Source organism: Thunnus albacares, chromosome 7 (assembly GCF_914725855.1).
Source record: "Thunnus albacares chromosome 7, fThuAlb1.1, whole genome shotgun sequence".
NCBI lineage: Eukaryota > Metazoa > Chordata > Actinopteri > Scombriformes > Scombridae > Thunnus > Thunnus albacares.
In genome coordinates this window covers 21198834-21219433 of record NC_058112.1, presented here as the reverse complement: position 1 = coordinate 21219433, position 20600 = coordinate 21198834, and the positions used below count along the sequence as shown (strand labels likewise).

At 38.5% G+C, this 20600-nt stretch overlaps 1 protein-coding gene across 2 annotated transcripts; it reads left to right on the top strand.

The window, feature by feature from the left end:
- The first annotated feature begins 4756 nt into the window (after positions 1–4756).
- atp8b4 (ATPase phospholipid transporting 8B4) lies at positions 4757–19120 on the top strand. Of its 2 annotated transcripts, XM_044357830.1 has the most exons (29): positions 4757–4793; positions 5001–5123; positions 5523–5581; positions 8921–8979; positions 9081–9194; positions 9298–9396; positions 9502–9563; positions 9688–9760; positions 10027–10097; positions 10216–10295; positions 10441–10599; positions 10685–10773; positions 10974–11170; positions 11363–11571; positions 12515–12558; positions 12653–12818; positions 12915–13103; positions 13358–13473; positions 14129–14293; positions 14378–14489; positions 14586–14691; positions 14935–15076; positions 15503–15686; positions 16294–16517; positions 16608–16691; positions 17154–17399; positions 17491–17629; positions 17721–17851; positions 17934–19120. In XM_044357830.1, the coding sequence occupies exons 3-29, from the start codon at positions 5551–5553 to the stop codon at positions 18255–18257; spliced, it is 3615 nt and encodes a 1204-aa protein (XP_044213765.1). In that variant the 5' UTR covers positions 4757–4793; positions 5001–5123; positions 5523–5550; the 3' UTR covers positions 18258–19120. The 2 variants fall into 2 exon arrangements, with proteins under 2 accessions (XP_044213765.1, XP_044213766.1); XM_044357831.1 differs by lacking the exons at positions 17491–17629; positions 17721–17851; positions 17934–19120 and adding an exon at positions 16837–16855 and having other exon boundaries at positions 17154–17244.
- Positions 19121–20600: the final 1480 nt, after the last annotated feature.

Here is a 20600-nt window from a genome sequence, read left to right as displayed (position 1 = left end):
GCATTTGCTGTAAACAATGTAGTCTTGACTGATTTGCATAGAAACCATTATATAGATAGATAGATAGATAGATAGATAGATAGATAGATAGATAGATAGATAGATAGATAGATAGATAGATAGATACTTTATTTATCCCAAAGGAAAATCAAAGTGTTACAACAGCCACTTGACATAGCCTACATCAAAATACAAAAACAATGAGGTAGGTAAAAGAAACAAAAACGATTAAAGTCTAAATTATATACAATAACTAAATAGACTAAAATATGAAAAAAATAAATAGAATAACTAAAAATAGAATAGAGACTAGAGATATAACCATAACTATAATATATTATTTGCTGAGTATACACTGTTCAATGACATGTGTTTGCAGGAAAAACAGAAAACTGCAAGTTTTAATGTCACTGTGATGGTAAGCATCAATCTACGAGGAAAATGTTGCCTCCTAAACCATCAGCCAACGAATGTACAGCTGCAGTATATATATATGTTTATGAGTCATCAGTTTCCTAGACAAGCCAAGACAAATTTACAGTATACCATGGAAATAGTGACAATCTCTCATACAAAGGCTAAAACAAAATGTAGGAGGTCTGAGATTGTGGGAGAGAAGATGTTCAATTTATGTTCATAAAGGAATGTTCTAATAAATGTCATGCCATGATGATCTAATCTACAGGGCCTCTCTGGCCTTTAATGGTCTCTCACGCAAGATGTTTTATGTTCAGGGCGCCAGGATAGGAGATAAGGTGGCCTTGGATGGGTAACAAAGCTATCCTCATTATTTTGAATTGGACACTAATTCACTCTGACCCAGAGTTAAGAGTTCCGCATATTTCTCCCCTCCCAGGTGGCGTGATCTAAGATACTCTACTAGAACAAATAAAGTTTTTGGTGACTGTATCCATGTGTACACTGTGCCAAAAGGCATATCTGATATCAGATTCCGGTTTTTAATAAACCACATATATTCAAGTACGAACCAACTTGAGTCTGTGGAGTTTCTTCATCTTTATTCATCATCAAAGTGTTGGTAGACAGATATTAGCCAAAGTGTAAGTTTTCTTTATCAGAAATCCTCATGCCAATTAGTGCACATTAAAATTGTTAAATAAGTTACAACAAAATGTGCTACTTCATCATGACTTTGCTTGACTGTACTCATCAAACAACTGGTTCAGATGGTGTTTAGCCTTTATTTTCCCTGATAATTGTACATGCCTGGGTCTATAGTGTGAAATAGAGGTCTTAAGAGCTCCACTGTAAAACTAAACAGTCATATCCTTTGGAGCAGTGTAATCCCCTTGCAATGAGAACATCAGGTGATTTTATATTACCTACAGGCTCAGCCTTGCCCGCTGCACACCTGTTAATGTATTACACAGTAAAGAAACACCAGTTGTTTTAAATTGGTGTTGAGAGGAAAGGTGTGACTTATTTTATTAAGAAATACAAGTGCATCATTTTTCAGTTACAGTATAAGGGGGACTAGATGCTGGCCCACTTTTCATCCCACTGAGGAAAAGATTATTGTTAGAAATAGTTTCACAATCTTTTGAAAGGTGGATGCAGTGGTCAGAGACAGTTGAGTAGACAGAGAAGTGGATGTGTGGTCCTCATAAAAACACAAGCCAGGATGCACCTCTATGTTACCCACATTGTTATCTTCTAGTGGCTTAATCTAACAGAGTCCGGGCAGCTGTTAAATTAGAACAACTCTCAGGCAGGGAGCCCGGAGGTAATTCAGTTTACAGCTTCTTTTGGACATATTACCTGGTTTAATTGTGATTGGAGTCTGGTCTATCTGATTTGGCTGCAGGACACATAACCTGCCCCACCCTGTGTCTCAGAAATTACATTTATATTATTCAAGGCTCCATGAAGGAAACTGAGACTGACTGACTGTGTGGATGTTCTTCAGAAACAAAATCACCACTTATTACTAAATGGTCTGCCTCAGTTATTCATTTAATTTAAATTACATGAGAAAGCATAATAAAAAAGCTTTGCAAACACCAAACTAGAATGTGTATTTCCTAAAGAAAATGCATGTGATTGCTGCTAGCTGATGAGACTGCCAGCTGCAGCTGCTGCTTGTGGAAACATGTTCAACATGTTGGACTTAGAACCATGTTTCTAAGTGTGTTAGATTAGTTAGGCACCAAAGAAACATGACAGAATATGAATACTGCAGGTACAGCAATCACACAATTATACAACAATGTGTTAACTTTGAAGTTGAGGTGATACAGAGGGATTATAGCAGTAGAGCTGGTTAAGATTTGACGCTTTCTTATAAGAAAATACTTTAATTTGTACAGTGATATCAGACAGTTTGTGCCCAGAAAAAAAAGCTTTTCCCATCCACAGATTCCTAAACACATATAGGTGATTTTTAGATTAAAAGGTAGCCCACAACCATCTCAAACATCAACTCTCTAGTCAACAATCAATTTAAGTAAAAAAGGAGTTTTCATATTTGTCCAGAAAAATATAGTAAGAAAAGTTTGTGACATGATGAAACAGGTCAGTATGAACTGACAAACATTGCCTCCATCTGCTTGATTTTTAATGAGATCATGCCTGAGAGTTGTGACTGTAGATGTCACAACCATATGATATTTTATAATTTCCCACAATGAATCAGCATATTTCTGGACTGTAAACAGCTCTGACCATGTTGTGTTGTAGAGCTACTGTTCTGACCTTTGTCCTTTTCACCATCCCAAATAGGGAAACCAAGTGGCTGCAAGAGATCAACTTGCAAAATTTATATAACAGCACTCATGTAGATCTTCAAATACAAATAAGTGCAAATCATAAGACCATTCTGAGTAAAGTGTAAAGTCTAGATGATTAGATTTCAACAACAACATTTCTATAATACATGAAAATGTATCATATCTGAGTAAATCATATGTGCAGTACCTTATCTTCTGTGGTTCAACACGGACTTCGGACCTCCAAAATAGAAAATGGTTTGAAAGCCTCTAATCTCCATAATGATAGTTAATGACCATGGCTCTTCAAAATGTGTTGGTATGTTGACTCTTGTTAATCACAAGCTATTATCAAATACTGATAAGATATCAAACACCAAAAGAGATATCAATATATTTATTGTTTTATTAGCCATGTAAATCAAGTATCCCCACAGTGTTCTTTACAAAACAACTGTTTAAAAAGTACTCCATACATTAAGCTGCCACTTTATAAGGTACATCTAACTAAAAATAATTCAGTCTGATGTAATTGTCATGTTCAGTTTTTGTTGATTCATCTTTATGGTCATTTTGGAGGCTGCAGTTTGCAGTTCTATTGAATTGTACTGCACAATAAGAGGAGAGGTGTTTCTAATATTTTGTCCACCCCCTTTTCATTAATTATGTTAGACTACATATTATGCTAAGTCCAACATTTTACATCTGTTGTTGTCATTAATACTTTATTGCAGTAGATACAAGTCTTTATAACAATTAAGGCTATACTGTAGAGTGGAAAGTTGATTATCAGTCAGAAATGATGATAATTTATTTATCTAGACACTGACAAGTCTAGAAAAGTCAACAAGGAGGTCTGTACTCATGCTTTTGTTCATTTTAACCACATTTTACAACTAGCCTATATGATGACAATGCAAATGCAACAGGTAATCTAACACTGTCAGAACACAACACGACTTTTTCACAATTGTTTAGCAAACTGTGGCTTCAGACCAGACACTAGTAGCTCTTTATAACCTCAATAGTGAAACATGTGATAACAAATTACATATTATACTGTACTTTCCACTTCTCTGTTTATTTTGCCTGGCTTTATTATTTATTTTTTCTGGATTGCACTCACTTCACTCCAGATGGCAGCTGCAACACAGACAGGCCACCAGCAGCAGCCAGTATCAGTGTTGGCTGACAGAAATCATGACAACAGAGAAAAGCAGTACATTAGCTTCACATCATCGGATTTGTACAGTGTGCTTTGGCTTTCACAGGGGCACCAGTTGGGGACGCTATAATCACAGTTTCAACTCAAGATGATATGCTGTGTGAAATTGAAAAACTGACAATAATGTATGTAAAAGATTATATGATGATATGATGATGTTGATGGACCTTTTTTAACAAACATTACAAATATATGTTGAGAATCATAAATCAAAAGTATCATCATACAGAAATCAATCAAAAGAAGCAATCATAGGCTATAAACAATATTAGCTGTAACTTTATTACAAATCTTATTTTTCTCATATTATTGTTTTTAATAATCTAACTGAATCAGAGCCAACACTATGAAAGATTGGTGCATCTTCCCACTGTTATGAAAATATAGAATAAGTCCTCACGGGGGCGAAATTGCACCATTTCAAACTAATAAAGCTTTTTTTTTTTCCTTTACAACGCGTAACCTCGGAAACATTATTTGCTTATTTATTTGAATTACGTTCTCACAGTCCTAATTTAATGTTTGTTTGTTGTAGTTTTTTTTTTTTAAGTTATTGTTTTTTTCATCTCTACTTGAGTTTCAGAATAGTGTAATTAGAGTCAGTTGAAAGTGTTCCAACATAATTATAATAAACGTGTGCTGGAGAGAGAGAGCATCATCATGAGTATGTTGTTTACATGAGAGAAACAGAGAGAGAGAGAGAGAGAGAGAGAGAGAGAGAGAGAGAGAGAGAGAGAGAGAGAGATGCTCATTGCACCCACCCACACACACACACACACACACACACACACACACACCTCCCCAATGAAGGCTTCAGCCTCAGCTGCACGTCGTCGCTCTCGGTAAGTGATCAGCAGTTGATTCCTATCCAGACTCACTGTTTCTCCACAGATCTGTCTCTCAATAGCCGATTGATTATTATTGTCTGCCTGCACCGTCTGTAGTGCCTCCTCTTCCTCTTCTTCTTCTTTCTCCTCTTACTCGCCGCAGCTGAAAAAGGCTTTGCTGTCCATCCATGCTTGATTTTTGGGTTTTTTCTTATAATTCAGGAGGAAAACAACGTTTGCTGCGGAGAAATCTGCGGAATGTGGTGCTTGAAATAAATTGTCGTCACTGAATGTCAGGATACATGGAGACAACACAAGCCTGCGCCTGTGACAAACTTGTGCAAGGTAAGGAAAGGGGGAGAAATGTTAGCAGACGTCAGCAAATTATGTGAATATAAATATATGGCTGTATTAGCACTGCTATTAGACAGGAATCTGGAGAAAACTACATCAAATATATACATTATATGCTGAAAAATAAGAAAATATACATGTTGTTTAGGTGATTACACTCCTAGCTTTGCTCACCTGGGATCTTTTAATAAGGAGACACATTTCACTGGGGATTTACCTGTTTGCTGCTGCTGCTGCTGCTTACTGTACACCAAGCGCTTCATTAAAGTTGCTTGTCTGAACAGAAAAGAAACAAGACCACCACATCACATTCACTCCCTGCACTGCAAAATTCTCTACAGCTCCACACTCTTCAATGGAGTTAGTTGATGACGGTGTGTCTTTTATCAGGGAAACCCTTGGGAGGTCCCCGGAGAAGATGGCCTTCTGGAGGAGAAATACTTATGTTGGTAAGACAAATGTTCCTTGATTATATTTGGATCTGAAAAGATGTAGACGAGACTGATGTGAATTGGTTTGGTGTGGAAGGTAACAAATAAATATCACAGGCTCATCTTTGGTTTGTCTTTCAAAAGAAGGAGATAGCTCTTGTCGATGTTCCTCTCTCAGGCAAATATACAGTAATTTCTCATTGTCTCTGGTTTAGAGGGATACAATTACACAGTGTAGAGTAGCCTCTCTCTCCCTCTCTAAGTGTGTCTATGTGGTCTGTGTTTTTCATGTGTTGGTTGTCTGTCTGTAGCATCCTGTAATCAGTATCTGCCTCACACACACACACACACACAGATGCAACAGGATAGACCTCCTCACACAACAGTCAGGCCTCATCCTGCTATCAGTTACTATGAAAATGAATTATTAAGAAAGGCTTTTGTTGTTCAAAGGTCTGTTTAAACATTTAATTAGAAGATGTTTTGCTTTTCTACTACAGCACAGTGTTCAGTCTCCACTTTGTATACGCTTCTTCCTGGAGGAGTTTCTCTTTTCTACTTCAGCAGCCTGCAAGTCCGAGCAAGCAGCTTATACAAGTCATTGTTTATTAGAGTGAAATGATTCACAAAAGCTCCTGGAAATAATTCAGACCATATTTCTCCTGAGAAGAACGTCAATACAGGAAGCTTTTAGATGATTTTCAGTAGCTTTTCAGACATCTTTCTTCCCAAAAGGATGACATGACAATACCTGTACCTGGCAGTTCTCACTTTCTCTTCTTTAGAAAGGGGACAAATTTCAGACTTAGGACTAGTTGATTGGGGACGGCTTGTCCAAGCAGGGACAAAAGCCGTGTCCCCAAGTGGGAAAAAGCTGATTTTTGGGTCATTGGTTAAGGTTAGGGTAAGTCTCCAAGTCTGATACAAGCCTATGTAATGTCCACATAAAATCATCTGTGTGTGTGTGTGTGTGTGTGTGTGTGTGTGTGTGTGTGTGTGTGTGTGTCTGTGTGTGCTGTTGGTCTCTCGGGTGATTTATGCATAATTCAATTTAATCTTGTTTGGAAACAACAGATCTATCTGCGTGCTCCTTCAGCCACTGCTCTGTGAAAGTTAAAGAGCTTTGATGAATCGTTTCATTGTCTTGCAGGTGTCTGGTATTTATCTTGTTGTTTGTGAGCGAATATATCTCCCGTTAAGACTGTTTAAAAAGCATGACTTGGCACGATAATGACCCTTAACGCATCACCTTCATGTATGAGCCATGAGATGAACGGGAAAATTGTAATTGCGGATAAAATCTTCAGTTCTTGGGTAACAGGGCGTGCTCAGACAGCGTCTGCATGCCACAGGCAGTATTACAGTTGTACATTATCAAAACCCATTAGGCAGATTCACCAAAGAGCCTTACTTTTCTGCATCAACTGTAGTGAGGCGTCATGGTGGATTCATGTCTATTGCTCACCAACCATAACAAAGCCATAAAACTTTGTCTGAATGAAGGAAACAGCAGAGTAGTGAGTGTCATGATAGTAAACAAGAGAAATAGCTTACATGGAGAAGTGGGACCAAAATATGAGACAAAGACATACAAATGTCAAAAAGGTGTGTGTAGTTATAATATTTTAATGATTGCAAACAAGGGATAAATAAATTTTGAATGTGTCTTTCAACCAGTGGTGGAAAGTAACTAAGTACATTAAATATTGTACTTAAGTACAGATTTGAGGTAATAGTACTTTATGCTTCTACTTCACTACATTTCAGAGTGAAAGGTTGTACTTTTGCTCATTTATTTTGCTGCACAATAAGATTTTACAACATTACAAAGTGACTGTATGATGAGTATATAAAAAATGATGTAAATTACTATTAGATTCTCATATATGTCTTATTAAACATCACTGCAGTATGTAAAGTAGTTTAACTGAGCTCCACCTCAACCAGCTACAACATTAAAATGCTGTTAGTATCAATAATAATATAATAAAGTGACCACTCTTAATAATGAGTACTTTTACTTTTTATACTTCAAGTACAGTTAGTTGTTAATGCTTCTGTACTTTTACTTAAGTAAAATTCTAAATGCAGGACCCTTCCTTGTAATGGAGTATATTTATATTGCAGTATTGCTACTTTTACTTAAACAAAGAATCTGAATATTTATTCCACCACTGATTTCAACAAAGTTAAAGGAAATGTCAGAAATAAGGTAATACGTCTGAAATAATTAAAACTAATTAGAAGTATTTATTCATTAGATCAGGAGGAATATGGGCTAATATTCTGCGCTAATATTCTGCTTAAAACAATGATGACAATTTTTTTCTCTTAGCAGCATCGTAATGGCTCAGTAAAACAGGATGTTGTGCAAAGCAGATAATTCAAGTTGTCCTAGTAGGAAAAGCACAGGTGGCACTAATAACATAAACGATGACTCTGCTCTGTTCAAATGTCCCAGTGAGCCACGACAGTGAGTCAGCATGCACAATAGCAGCACCCTGAAATTGAAGCAGCTATCTTAATAATTAATATTATTTAATTATTTACACAATACATGCACAATACATTTATTGTACCAGATATAGCTAAAAGTTATTTATTATTTATTATGTTATTTATTTTAGTGGAGGCTACCAGTGATGCTCTGACAGTGCATCACTGGTAGTGACCAGTGACTGACAACAGGGCAAAAGGGATGCAAAAACATGCTGACTGGCACCTCATAGGTTAAACTAACAACTCAGTTATTCAGTTTGATCCAAAGTCACTTCTATTTGTATAAAAAATGATATATTTCCATTTTGTGTGGATGTGTCTGTTTGTTAACAGATACTGGAAATTATTTAAAATCAGCTTGATACCATCTTCTTCCATATGGAAAACAACATCTACTTCAACCTACGTTTCCTCTGTTCATCCTCCCTTCTGAGGGCTTTGACTTCACCCCTGGACAGCGCTGAATACTTTTATATCAAAGCTGCTACTTCTGGCAAGATGACACATTCTGTTTCAGTGCATTAAAGAAAAGCCTCGGCGTATAATGCAGTGGTAGAGAAATGTTCTCCCAGTGGAAAGTCTCACTGCTTGGGAAATAAAAACACCTGACAGCTAGTCTTATGTAGCCAGCAAACATTTTTGATTTAATAGCAAGTGGTAGACCAACCTTTTAGTGTGAGCTCATCTAACAAAATAAAATGAAAAAATAATGTATTGATCCCTTGATTGTGCCTCTATAATTCTCTACAGGACAAAACTAAACTGTGCTACTATTTTATAACATTATTATGTTTACTCTATTTGTGTATAATTGCATAATTTGACTCTTTATAATAACCAAGAATCCTCTATATGCAGAGAAGGAACGCCGTGTGAAAGCCAATGCACGGGACTACAATGACAAGTTCTCTTATGCTGTAAGTAGGACTCAAAATTACGTCAGGCTTCAGCTACAATGTTAGGCTGTGTTATTTTAATATTGAGAGTATTAATGCTTTTTGTATATGTTGTTCTTCAGGACAATCACATCAAAACCTCAAAGTACAACATCTTCACCTTCCTGCCCATTAATTTGTTTGAACAGTTCCAGAGGGTTGCGAATGCTTACTTCTTAGTGCTGTTGATACTGCAGGTAGGAGAAATATCTGCGTTCATACATAGTTTTTATGATTGTTGTTTTAAGGAAACATCAGATTAAACCATGTTGGCTAACATAGACTTTTCTTCTCATGTAGTTAATTCCAGAAATATCCTCTCTGTCCTGGTTCACAACCATCGTGCCTTTGGTGATGGTGCTGGTAATCACTGCTGTGAAGGACGCCACAGATGATTACGTTTGTTCAACTATTCTCTATTCTTACAGCTCCTCTGAATGCTCCTTTGTTACATCTCCTGCTGTTTAAGACTTGTTTAGGCCATTTTTATTTCTAAAATTTCAGTTCCGTCATAAGAGTGACCAGCAAGTCAACAACCGTCAGTCTCAGGTTCTCATCAGGGGAAGGTAAGACCACGTTTGTCTGTGTTTCACAGTGAGATGCTTTGTAAAACTGCTGAAATGATTTTATACTGTTCAATGACATCTATATGGTTATTTCAGATTTTTTTTTTTGTCTTTAAAATCCAAGTTTGCAGAATGAGAAATGGATGAACGTTCGTGTGGGAGATATCATCAAACTAGAGAATAATCAGTTTGTTGCTGTGAGTAAACTCAGCTACAGTTTGCTGCAGGTTATTCTGTAAACTAAATGATCTTGTGCTGGTGATTCATTCAGAGTTTGAGTTTATTAGAGGATGTTCCATTCTGTCTATTATGTTCAGATATAAAAGAGAAAATAGTGAATAGACAACAATTAAGGATTTATTTTGGGAGATTGAGAAGACGCTGAGTGCTCTTGCAGGTTCAGTGGTGCAGAGATTGATTTTTTTTTTGCCTTTTCTGTGTTTTACATCGGTTTTACACACAGGCAGACATTCTTCTTCTCTGCAGTAGTGAGCCCTGTGGACTGTGCTATGTCGAGACTGCAGAGTTAGATGGGTAAGTGCTGCACAGCACTTGAAATGAATTTGACGTACTGTTCTGTTTTTTACATTTCTATAGCACCATAAAAAGACAAAGCTTTGTAAATTTGGTATTTGCATTTCTCCACGTACAGAGAGACAAACCTGAAAGTCCGTCAGGCTTTGAAAGTCACCTCAGATTTGGGAGATATTACAAAACTGATAGACTTTGACGGTGAGATGACATGTTTATTTATTTTGCTGGCTTGTGACACTCTTTGGTATAACTATTTGTATTTTGTGCATATCCATGAATTTCTTCTTTGAATCAGAATCAGACTTAAACTAAAATACCAATCTGCGATTACTGTCTTCCTCAGGAGAAGTCATCTGTGAGCCACCAAACAACAAGCTGGATAAATTTATAGGAACGTTATTCTGGAGAGACAATAAATACCCTCTGGATAATGAGAAAATGTTGCTACGAGGTTGTGTGCTCAGAAACACTGAGTGGTGCTTTGGAATGGTCATCTTCGCTGGTCTGATTTTCTCTTTTCTCCAGCTCATAAACGCTCCTGCTGTGAATGTTTCTCTAGTACTGACAGTTATTTTGCCCTCCAACAGGATTACAAACGAAATTGATGCAGAACTGCGGAAGGACGAAATTTAAAAGGACCAGTATTGACAAACTGATGAACACTCTGGTTTTGTGGGTAAGTTGTTTTTACATGGCAACAAACAAAGTGCACTTCAGCTATTTTGGTACAGGAAATGTTTTGCACTCTAGCAGATGATTTAATCAATCAAAAAACATTTAAGTTAAGTGCCTAAAAATATTCCATGAAATGAAAGATCACTCACTGTATTTGACACATCTTTCAAACTGAACATACATGCTGATTTTATATTGCAGATCTTTGCCTTCCTCATTTGTATGGGAGTTATTTTGGCCATTGGAAACACTATTTGGGAGAGTTTCGTTGGCAGAAACTTCCAGGTTTTTTTGCCCTGGGATAAGTTTCAGAGCAGTGCTGTTTTCTCTGGCTTCCTCACCTTCTGGTCCTACATCATCATCCTCAACACCGTTGTGCCCATCTCACTGTATGTCAGGTAAGGAGACAAAAGCATCAGATTTATTTATTTTTTTTGTAAATGGCTATGTATCCACTCTTACAAGTGTTTTTTCCCAATCACTAAAACATGGCATTATTTCCCAGCAGTGAATTGCCACTTTTTTCGGGCAATGGACATATCATTATACTGTACAACAGAATGTGTGGTCAGTACTAAATACTCTTTCAGTGTGGAGGTTCTGCGGCTCGGCCACAGCTACTTCATTAACTGGGACCAGAAGATGTACTACAGTCAGACGGACACCGCAGCTGAAGCTCGTACAACCACCCTGAACGAGGAGCTGGGCCAAGTGGAGTTCATCTTCTCTGACAAGACCGGAACCCTCACCCAGAACATCATGGTCTTCAGCAAGTGCTCCATCAACGGACAGACATATGGTAGGGAGCTTTATGAAACTCTTCTCCAAAAAGTGATATTATAATGTTAAAGATGCTGTGTGGAGAATTTAGTGGCATCTAGCAGAACAGACTTGGCAGAAATGGAATATAATATTCTATTATAAGTCTGTTTTCATTAGTGTAATCACCTGAAAATAAGAATTTTTGTGTTTACGTTACCTTAGAATGAGCCCTTTATATCTACATAGGGAGTGGGTCCTCTTCCACAGAGCCTGCCATGCTGCACCGCCATGTTTCTACAGTAGCCCAGAATGGACAAACCAAAAACTGGTTCTAGAGAGGGCCTTTCGTGCTTTTCACGAGTTTAGTGGCCACCGTAGGAGGGCGAGGGGAGGTGTATTCATGCAATCTGCAACCTCACCGCCAGATATCTCTAAATTTTACACACTGCGCTTTTAAATTGATACCGTATATGATACACAATATCATTGGCTCATATCATTCTCTTATTAAATATGGAACAATGTTAAATGAAAAAATGATTCATACAAACATTAAACAAATTCCAATAGTGTTTTATTGCACATTTTCCAACCTTTATTGTACATTGCATTTTATCACATTGCCTAGCAGTTATCCAAAAATGTATTGCAGGCTTCACCAAAGAATAACTCTTGAATTCATCTTACCTAAAAGTGCTGCCAACTCATCCAAAACAATTGCATCTATTAGTTTTAGTGAACAGTTTTAGGACAGTTGGATAATTCTCCAATGATTAAAATACTGTTTCAGAAGTTTGTCCATCCAGTTTTGTAAAAGATTTTAAATTGTCTACTTGTCATTTGTCACAAGTATGACTATTAGCAACTTCAATCTTAAAAGATGCATGTCACTGACCTCAGAAACACTGATATCATTCGATCACCAGTGTCAAAGCAATATTTCTGTAGTTACTTTACTACATCTACATCTCATACCGTAGGTGATGTCTATGATGACTTTGACCAGAAGGTGGAAATTACAGAGGTATGTACAGTAGATCTGAGCCAGCATGAATTCTTCACTCACTAACAACACAATTATAACACAATAACCATGTCGGTGGTCCATGTGCCTTCAGAAAACAGCCTGCGTGGACTTTTCCTTCAACCCTCTCTGTGACACAAAGTTTAAGTTTTATGACGGCAGCCTGGTTGAAGCCATTAAACTGGAGGATTCTGCAGTGCAGGAGTTCTTCAGACTGCTGGCTTTATGCCACACTGTCATGCCAGAGGAGAAGAGTGAAGGTAAACTAAACACACATGATCCAGTCGTTCACGTCAGAACAGAAATTACTCAATATATTAAAGCATTTTCTGATCGATGTTTCTGTTAACATGAAGGAAATTTGGTGTACCAGGCCCAGTCACCTGACGAGGGAGCCCTGGTCACCGCAGCGAGAAACTTTGGGTTTGTCTTCCGGGCCCGAACCCCAGAGACCATCACGTTGTGTGAAATGGGACGAGCCGTCACCTACCAGCTGCTGGCCATACTGGACTTCAACAACGTGCGCAAGAGAATGAGTGTCATTGGTTAGGTCTTCTCTCATAACAGCACAAGTAGTCAACACGACATTATTTGCACATGAATAGTTTAAATCGACAACAAGTCTGTTTTTCTAATAGAATCATAATTAATCTGACTTCCTATTTAGAGCAGTTAATAATTAGCAATACATCTTTATTGGTAAGGTGATTCTGTCAACAATCTTGCTATTTGTTCTGTGTATATTAATAAGATTCACCTTTGACTAAAAGGTAATGTTGTGTTTTTTGCTGTGTTTTAGTGAGAAATCCACAAGGCCAGATTAAACTGTACTGCAAAGGAGCTGACACTATTATCTTTGACCGCCTAGACCCCTCCAGTCAAGATCTCATGTGCGCTACCTCAGAACATCTCAGTGTGAGTGTTATTAGAACATATAACATTACACAACAAGCATAAATACTGTAGATGCACTATACATCTTTATTTTTAGTGATCCAAATCAATAAATCAGGCAAAGTTACCAAGCACATCAATGTGATTACATACAGTAAGATTGATGATTCTCGCAGCAGTTTGTGCTGAGAGGATCTGCTGTGGCAGGTCGTTTTAAGGTTCAAAGGTTTTATTTCTCATATGCTCATACAATATGTGCGCAGACACGCAGGGTGGCATACTCTAAAAGCTGTGTGCATAAAGAATAATAATTAGAAAACGAGTACAAGTAAGAATTTTCAAGGATAAAAAATATAAATATGTGTAAAGTAAGTGTAAGTGTATCTTGGCCACAAGGTATGTAGGAGGGCTGTGAAATCTTTCAGTATTTAAATGTTAAATTGTACTTATGTCACACTTTTAACTATGCAACAAAAGTTTTTTTTGGCAAGATTCACACTATGCTTGTGTCTGTCCTGAAAAATATGCAATTTAAGTGATTGAAGCAGATAAAAAAATGTGTGTACTCTGGATTATGTCTGGTTTGATTATAGAAACTGCTATATTCAGTGAATCACAACACCACACCACAGCTGTTGTATGTATTTTTTCTGTTGTCACGTTATTTTCCCTGCAGGAATTCGCTGGAGACGGACTTCGGACATTAGCTCTGGCCTACAAAAATCTCGACGAAGATTATTTTGATGTTTGGATGAAGAAACTCCTGTTTGCCAGCACTGTAATTGAGAACCGCGAGGAACAGCTGGCGGTCCTGTACGAGGAGATCGAGCGGGGCTTGAAGGTAAAATTTACATCCTTTTGTTTACAACCTTGAAGCGATCAAACTCATCTAGCCCCTGCAGACTGACTGCTGTCCTGGTTGAAGCTTCTAGGAGCCACAGCAATCGAGGACAAACTTCAGGAAGGAGTCCCCGAAACAATTGCCCTTCTAAACCTATCAGACATCAAGATCTGGGTCCTCACAGGAGACAAACTAGGTAATTACAGCATTACAACATCTTCACAGGAATGACTGATACTTTGATAAATGGTTACCTACAGTATCTAGTTGTAAACTGTGTATGATTTCGCAGAGACAGCAATGAACATTGGCTACTCCTGCAACATGCTGCGAGACGACATGAATGAGGTGTTCGTTATCTCTGGCCACACACTGCTGGAGGTGCAACAGCAGCTCAGGTGACACACTCAACCTCTAACTCCTCCATAAGAGGTTCATATTCTCAAAATAACTGCAAGTCCCAGAAGAAATACATAAATCTCTGTGTTTACCGGAAAATCATGCTGTCCAATTTTTTGAAAATTAAGCACCTTTAAGTAATATTAGTTTATCAATCTATCCTTGTTGAGTGAGAGACTTTTTTTGTTGGAGAAGAATGAATTTTCCATGAATGAATATTTACAGGTTACCTCTCTCCTCAGGAATGCTAAAGAGCACATCCTCGGTCTGAGTCGAGTTAGCAGTTCAGGAGATGTTGAGAAGACAGACATGTTTGCAGATGACTCTGTGTTTGAAGAAGCCATTATTGCAGAATATGCCTTAGTCATCAATGGACACAGTCTGGTAAGATACTCAAATGTTCGTTGTTGTAATGATAACTCTATCCTCTTTTGTGATTGTTTTTTTCATGCTTGTTTTTATTTTGGGACTGGCGCCTGCAGGTGTTACTTTGTTTGTTAAACATGATCATGTTGCTGTCTGCTGAGTCTGGCACCTCTGTGCCTGCTGCTGACTGTGCCGAGTCTGTAATGAGCAGAGAGCTGCTGTGCTGCTGAGGCCCCTCGGCTCTATTACACGTTTTCATTAACATCCGTTTCCTCACAGAGGAGCTGCTCCCTTGCTGTGCCTTGAGCAGTGTGCATGATGCACACAGCTTGGTGGAAATGTTACATTGAGCTGTTGTTTGGTGTTGCCTCCGCAGGGGGTTGACGTTACAGAAAGGTAATGATAGGTTTAACAGGTGCAATGTCGTTGTGTTCCCTGCTGCAGGCTCACGCTCTGGAGCCACAGCTGGAACATGTGTTGTTGGATTTGGCCTGCTTGTGTAAAACAGTCATCTGCTGCCGGGTCACTCCGATGCAGAAAGCTCAGGCGGTGGAGCTGGTGAAGAGGCACAAGAGGTCTGTCACCCTGGCCATAGGAGATGGAGCCAATGATGTCAGCATGATCAAGAGTAAGTGTCAGGATCGATATGACACTGAAACAGCCTGTTCGGGAACAGCAGCATGAAACAGTGCTGCAGTGAGTAGAGCTTACGTTTTTGGACTTTAGTGAGCCACTGAATCCTTGATGAAGGGCTACTGCAGAAACTCTGGTGGTCAATAACTGTCACACAGCTGAAGGAAGAGTGTTTTTTCTTTAGTAGTCAGCAGCTTGCTGCCTTTTATCAACCCGAGGGATGTTCCTCTCTAGCTGAATCTGACTTTCCTCTGCAGAAAGGCAAACACTAACAAAATTTCCTCCTGCAAAAGCCCCAATCTGCAATTTTGTAACTGTGTAGTATACATGTTTGAAAAGTTTGAGTTTGAGTATTTGATATCCCACAGCAGAGAGACGACAGGAAATTAGGGAGAGGGGGTACAATATGCAATAAAGCATACAGAAAATGGGGGGATGTTGCGGTTAATGGTCGGTGCCTTTACCCCATCTCACCAGGGCATCCTGATTTTTTTTTTTTTTTATTGTAACCCCTGGTATTTGAAGATATGTCAACTAATTTTAAAGTGGCACTCAGATCACAGATCATAACATAAATGTGAAACTGTGTTTTTCCTCTTCAGCCGCTCACATCGGTGTTGGCATCAGCGGTCAGGAGGGGATGCAGGCTGTTCTGGCGTCAGACTACTCCTTCGCTCAGTTTCGTTACCTGCAGCGGCTCTTGCTGGTGCACGGGCGCTGGTCCTACTTCCGCATGTGTAATTTCCTGTGCTACTTCTTCTACAAGAACTTTGCCTTCACCCTGGTACACTTTTGGTATGGTTTCTTCTGTGGTTTCTCAGCTCAGGTAAGAAGACTGTTATACATCATGAAGCTTTTGAAAGTGTCTTCTTTTTGTGCAGAATTAATGATGCACGTAACTGTCTTCTTTCCACAGACTGTGTATGACCAGTGGTTCATTACACTTTTCAATATAGTCTATACGTCTTTGCCTGTCCTCGCAATGGGACTTTTTGATCAGGTAATACTGTTAAATATGTGATCATAATACAGCACTGACTTATATAGTAATCTAAAACTTTTTTTTCAAGATACTCCTTAATTTTTACATTTGTACTTAAGTCCATTTATTTTTCTTATACTTTTCTGTTTGTTTTTCTTTCAAGATACTGTCAAGTCATACAGGTGAATATGTTATAACTGTAGACCTCCCTTACTGTCTCATAATTAATGAACTTCCCAAAGGCACCTAAATATCTAATCCCACGTACCTCACTAAATGTAACTAATGTGTGACTGGCTCCCCCAAACTAATCAACCCATATTAATATACAACAATATTGTATATTGTTCATCTATCATCTTCTATTGATCATCTTCCACATCACTACCAGCACTTCCCGTCCCTACCATCACATATACCATATTTATTATTTAGTAACACATATCACATGACACTCATGATTTCTCTGTTTTCCTAAAGGATGTGAATGACAGGAACAGCCTCCGTTACCCGAGTCTGTACAAACCGGGCCAACAAAACCTTCTCTTCAACAAACGACAGTTCTTCCTGTGCACACTTCAGGGGCTGGCCACATCTTTCCTGCTCTTCTTTATTCCTTATGGAGCCTTCTCTGTCATGGTGAGAGAGGATGGCTCCCACTTTTCAGACCAACAAGCCTTTGCCGTCACCATAGCAACATCCTTGGTCATTGTTGTCAGTGTTCAGGTAAGAGTGTAAACAGAAAGAGACAGGCTGAAAATAGCACTGTTGAAAGTTAATATATAATTATGTTTATGATTCATGTGTTTCTTTGTAGATTGGACTTGACACACACTACTGGACAGCTGTCAATTGCTTCTTCATATGGGGGAGCCTGTGTGTGTACTTTGCCATTTTATTTGCAATGCAAAGTGATGGCATATTTGGCATCTTTTCAAGTAATTTCCCATTCATTGGTGAGTTTTACTCAGTGTGAAACATAAGTGAGGGAATAATATTGATGCATGGAAATTGAGCACAAATGAATTTGGGTTTGTGTGTCCTCAGGGACGGCTCGCAACTGTCTATCAGAGAAGAGTGTGTGGTTGGTTATTCTGCTCACCACGGTGGTGTGTGTCGTCCCTGGCTTAGCATTCAGCTTTCTGAGAGTGGACCTCTTCCCGACTCTAACAGACAAGGTACAACAACATTCATTCATGAAGTGCTTGTCTAAATGTTCATTACGTGATTAACATTCCTCCCATTGCTGTATTTCAACAGGTATGTCATCTGCAACAGTCCAGAAAGAAGCAAGGACCTCAGGAGCAGAATCTGAGGCGAGTACGCAGGACGAGCTCCCGCCGCTCCGCCTATGCCTTCTCCCACCAACAGGGCTATGGAGAGCTGATCACCTCAGGCAAAAACATGAGGATGAGCACAGTCTCTGCTGCTCACTCCCCTGGAAGAACAGCACAAAGCCCCACCTGGATAGAAAACATGTTAAAGAGAAAGAATGAAGTTTCTTGCATCTCTGACGAAAGCACCGGAGCACCAGAGGGCAGCACCAGAGAGACACAGACTCCAAAGCAGCAGCACACAGACTGAACTCCACCTCGGACTAAAAGGTACCATATACAGGATACCATACACATGGATCCCAAAGACCAAGCACAAATTATGAGTGTCCTTCATTTGGGCGAGTTTATGCTCAAATTCCACAACACAGACGTACCTCATTTTTTTATTAGAGGGAATCATGTGAACTCTCTTGAAGCTGAATGTTAAAGGCCAATCAAAACATGACTATCTGGAGGAACCATTTCCAAAAAAAGCCAGCCTCTATAAAACAGACAATGGACAATGTTTTAATCTTGATCATGCAAAACATTTGTTTAATTTGTAAACTCTTGGCTTGACAACAGCAGGTATATTTTATTATGCATGAGTTGCCAAATTGAAATAAATCTTTATGGTCCTGCGTCCAAACCAATTTGATCCTTTCATGGTTGGTTCTTTTATTCAATATTCTTTTCTGATGAATAAAGAAAGGTTGGGAAGTTTCATTTGGAAATTTGTCACAAACAACTGCGTTATACATAAATGACAAAAGGTAAAGGTGGCTCCATGCATCTGTACAAAAAGTACCAGTAAAGGGTTTATTAATAGACTTCCATCTGTAACGCCTATGCACTGAAACTCTCTCAACCTACACCCAAAGTGCTAAAATACAAGTGTTCCTGTAAATACCTAAGTAAAGCTGCTAAATATGATGATAAACACAACTGAATTATTGATTTGAAACTTTTATTATATTTTACTGACTGTACATTTTTGCCAGTATATATCAAACTGAAACCTCGGATATATGGGATTTGTAATGCTAAGTCATTCTGAGATCTGATTTCTCTGTGCTGTGCCTTGTATGGTTCCTGTTAAAGATAATAAACCTTTTTTTATTTGATATTAAATGGTCCTTTGGCTCGTGTGTGCTCAAAGAAATGTGTGAAACCGGAATGCATGGCTTGAATCTGATATCCTCTGAAATGGTTTCTGCCTACTGATAACCGATACCCCCTACCGGTGTGGATAAGGCACCGACAGACGGCTGTCCTCTACCTCTGACCAAGTATCGAACATAGTTCCCAAAATCTACAGACGCACAACCATCCTAGCCTTGCTTAGGGAACCAAATTCAGCCTGGCTTCTATAATCACCAGCTGTCGTTGAACCACTACCAACAGGCCTATATAGTCTGGGTCACAACGAAGTGTGTTGGTGCAAATAGGTGTTAGAGGTTTGAAAGTACTCCAAGATGGCCTACTAACAGATCATCTCTGGAGGAGGCCCACTCTGTCGGTCAAGGGCACTCACCTAGTTTTACAGGGCAGCTTCAGAGCCCTGGCCCTAACAGTTTAGCCAATTAGATCCCTAATTATAAATCACTCAACCTAATTTTAGACTGAAATCACACCTCTATCACATGTACAGCAATATATATTAACCTCACTGAACCTGAACCATTTACCACTCTGTTATTCAATAAACAGCATTTTTACCTTTACAAAATTCAACAATTTGTAATCTAAACAATTTCAAAACTAATCAGCCTATCCCAAGGGGACGTCTTAAAAGAACACCAGAGGACCTCAGAGATGAGCATGAGTCAGGAACTTTGGTTGGAGTGTATAAAAATACAAACCAGTTTTATTTGGTTCTACAAAACAAGCTATCTAAGAAAGTAAAATACAAAAACTTAAACAAAAAATTAAAAAGCAAAAATTAAAAGATTAAAGAGAGTCTCAAAGAGATCCCTCAAAAGGCCCTAAAGAAAAAAGAGGTCCTGCAAAAACTCCCCTGAGCCTCTCTTGGCTTTACTTTTTATAACTCTACAACTTCCTCTTGTTTGTGTTACCACATATCGTCTATCTTCAAGATATCTAACAGTTTCATGACTTCATGTGACAGTTACATGACTTTACACAAAAAAGTGAGCTTTTCTTTATCTGACACTTACATCAGAGTACATCGAACCTTTGAGCTTCTTCTTATCAACGTTTTGAGATTGTAATCAAGGGATGTCTGATAGGTGCAGAAACACAGCTCCTCTATTGCCTCAGAATATCTGGTGGTTGCCTCAGTTCTTGATGTTTGTTTCTGTTCGTTATAGTCATCCTTGAAGGTCCAGCTCTAGTTCAGTACACGTTGCACAAATTGTGTAAATTCCTCAGAAATGGTGCAAGACATTAAGTTATGTTAATTTGTCTCCAATGAAATTAAATAAAATAGTTTGAAGTAGGCTTGAATAGACTTTGTCTCGGCCACATATAGTGGAACTTTCAACACTTCTTTAAAATAAACAGTAACTGTACAACATATGTGTGAACTATTAGACCTCAAACATGATGTCTATTTCTATTTAGTTCATAGCCTAGTCGCACAGGCCTGCTC

Excerpts from the sequence above, each read along its gene's own strand:
- atp8b4 (XM_044357830.1), top strand. The coding sequence starts at position 5,551 with ATGGCCTTCTGGAGGAGAAATACTTATGTTG. Across the intron at positions 9,564-9,687 it reads CAGGTTCTCATCAGGGGAAG|TTTGCAGAATGAGAAATGGA; the intron begins GTAAGACCACGT and ends TTAAAATCCAAG. Across the intron at positions 16,518-16,607 it reads TCTGTGGTTTCTCAGCTCAG|ACTGTGTATGACCAGTGGTT; the intron begins GTAAGAAGACTG and ends TTCTTTCCACAG.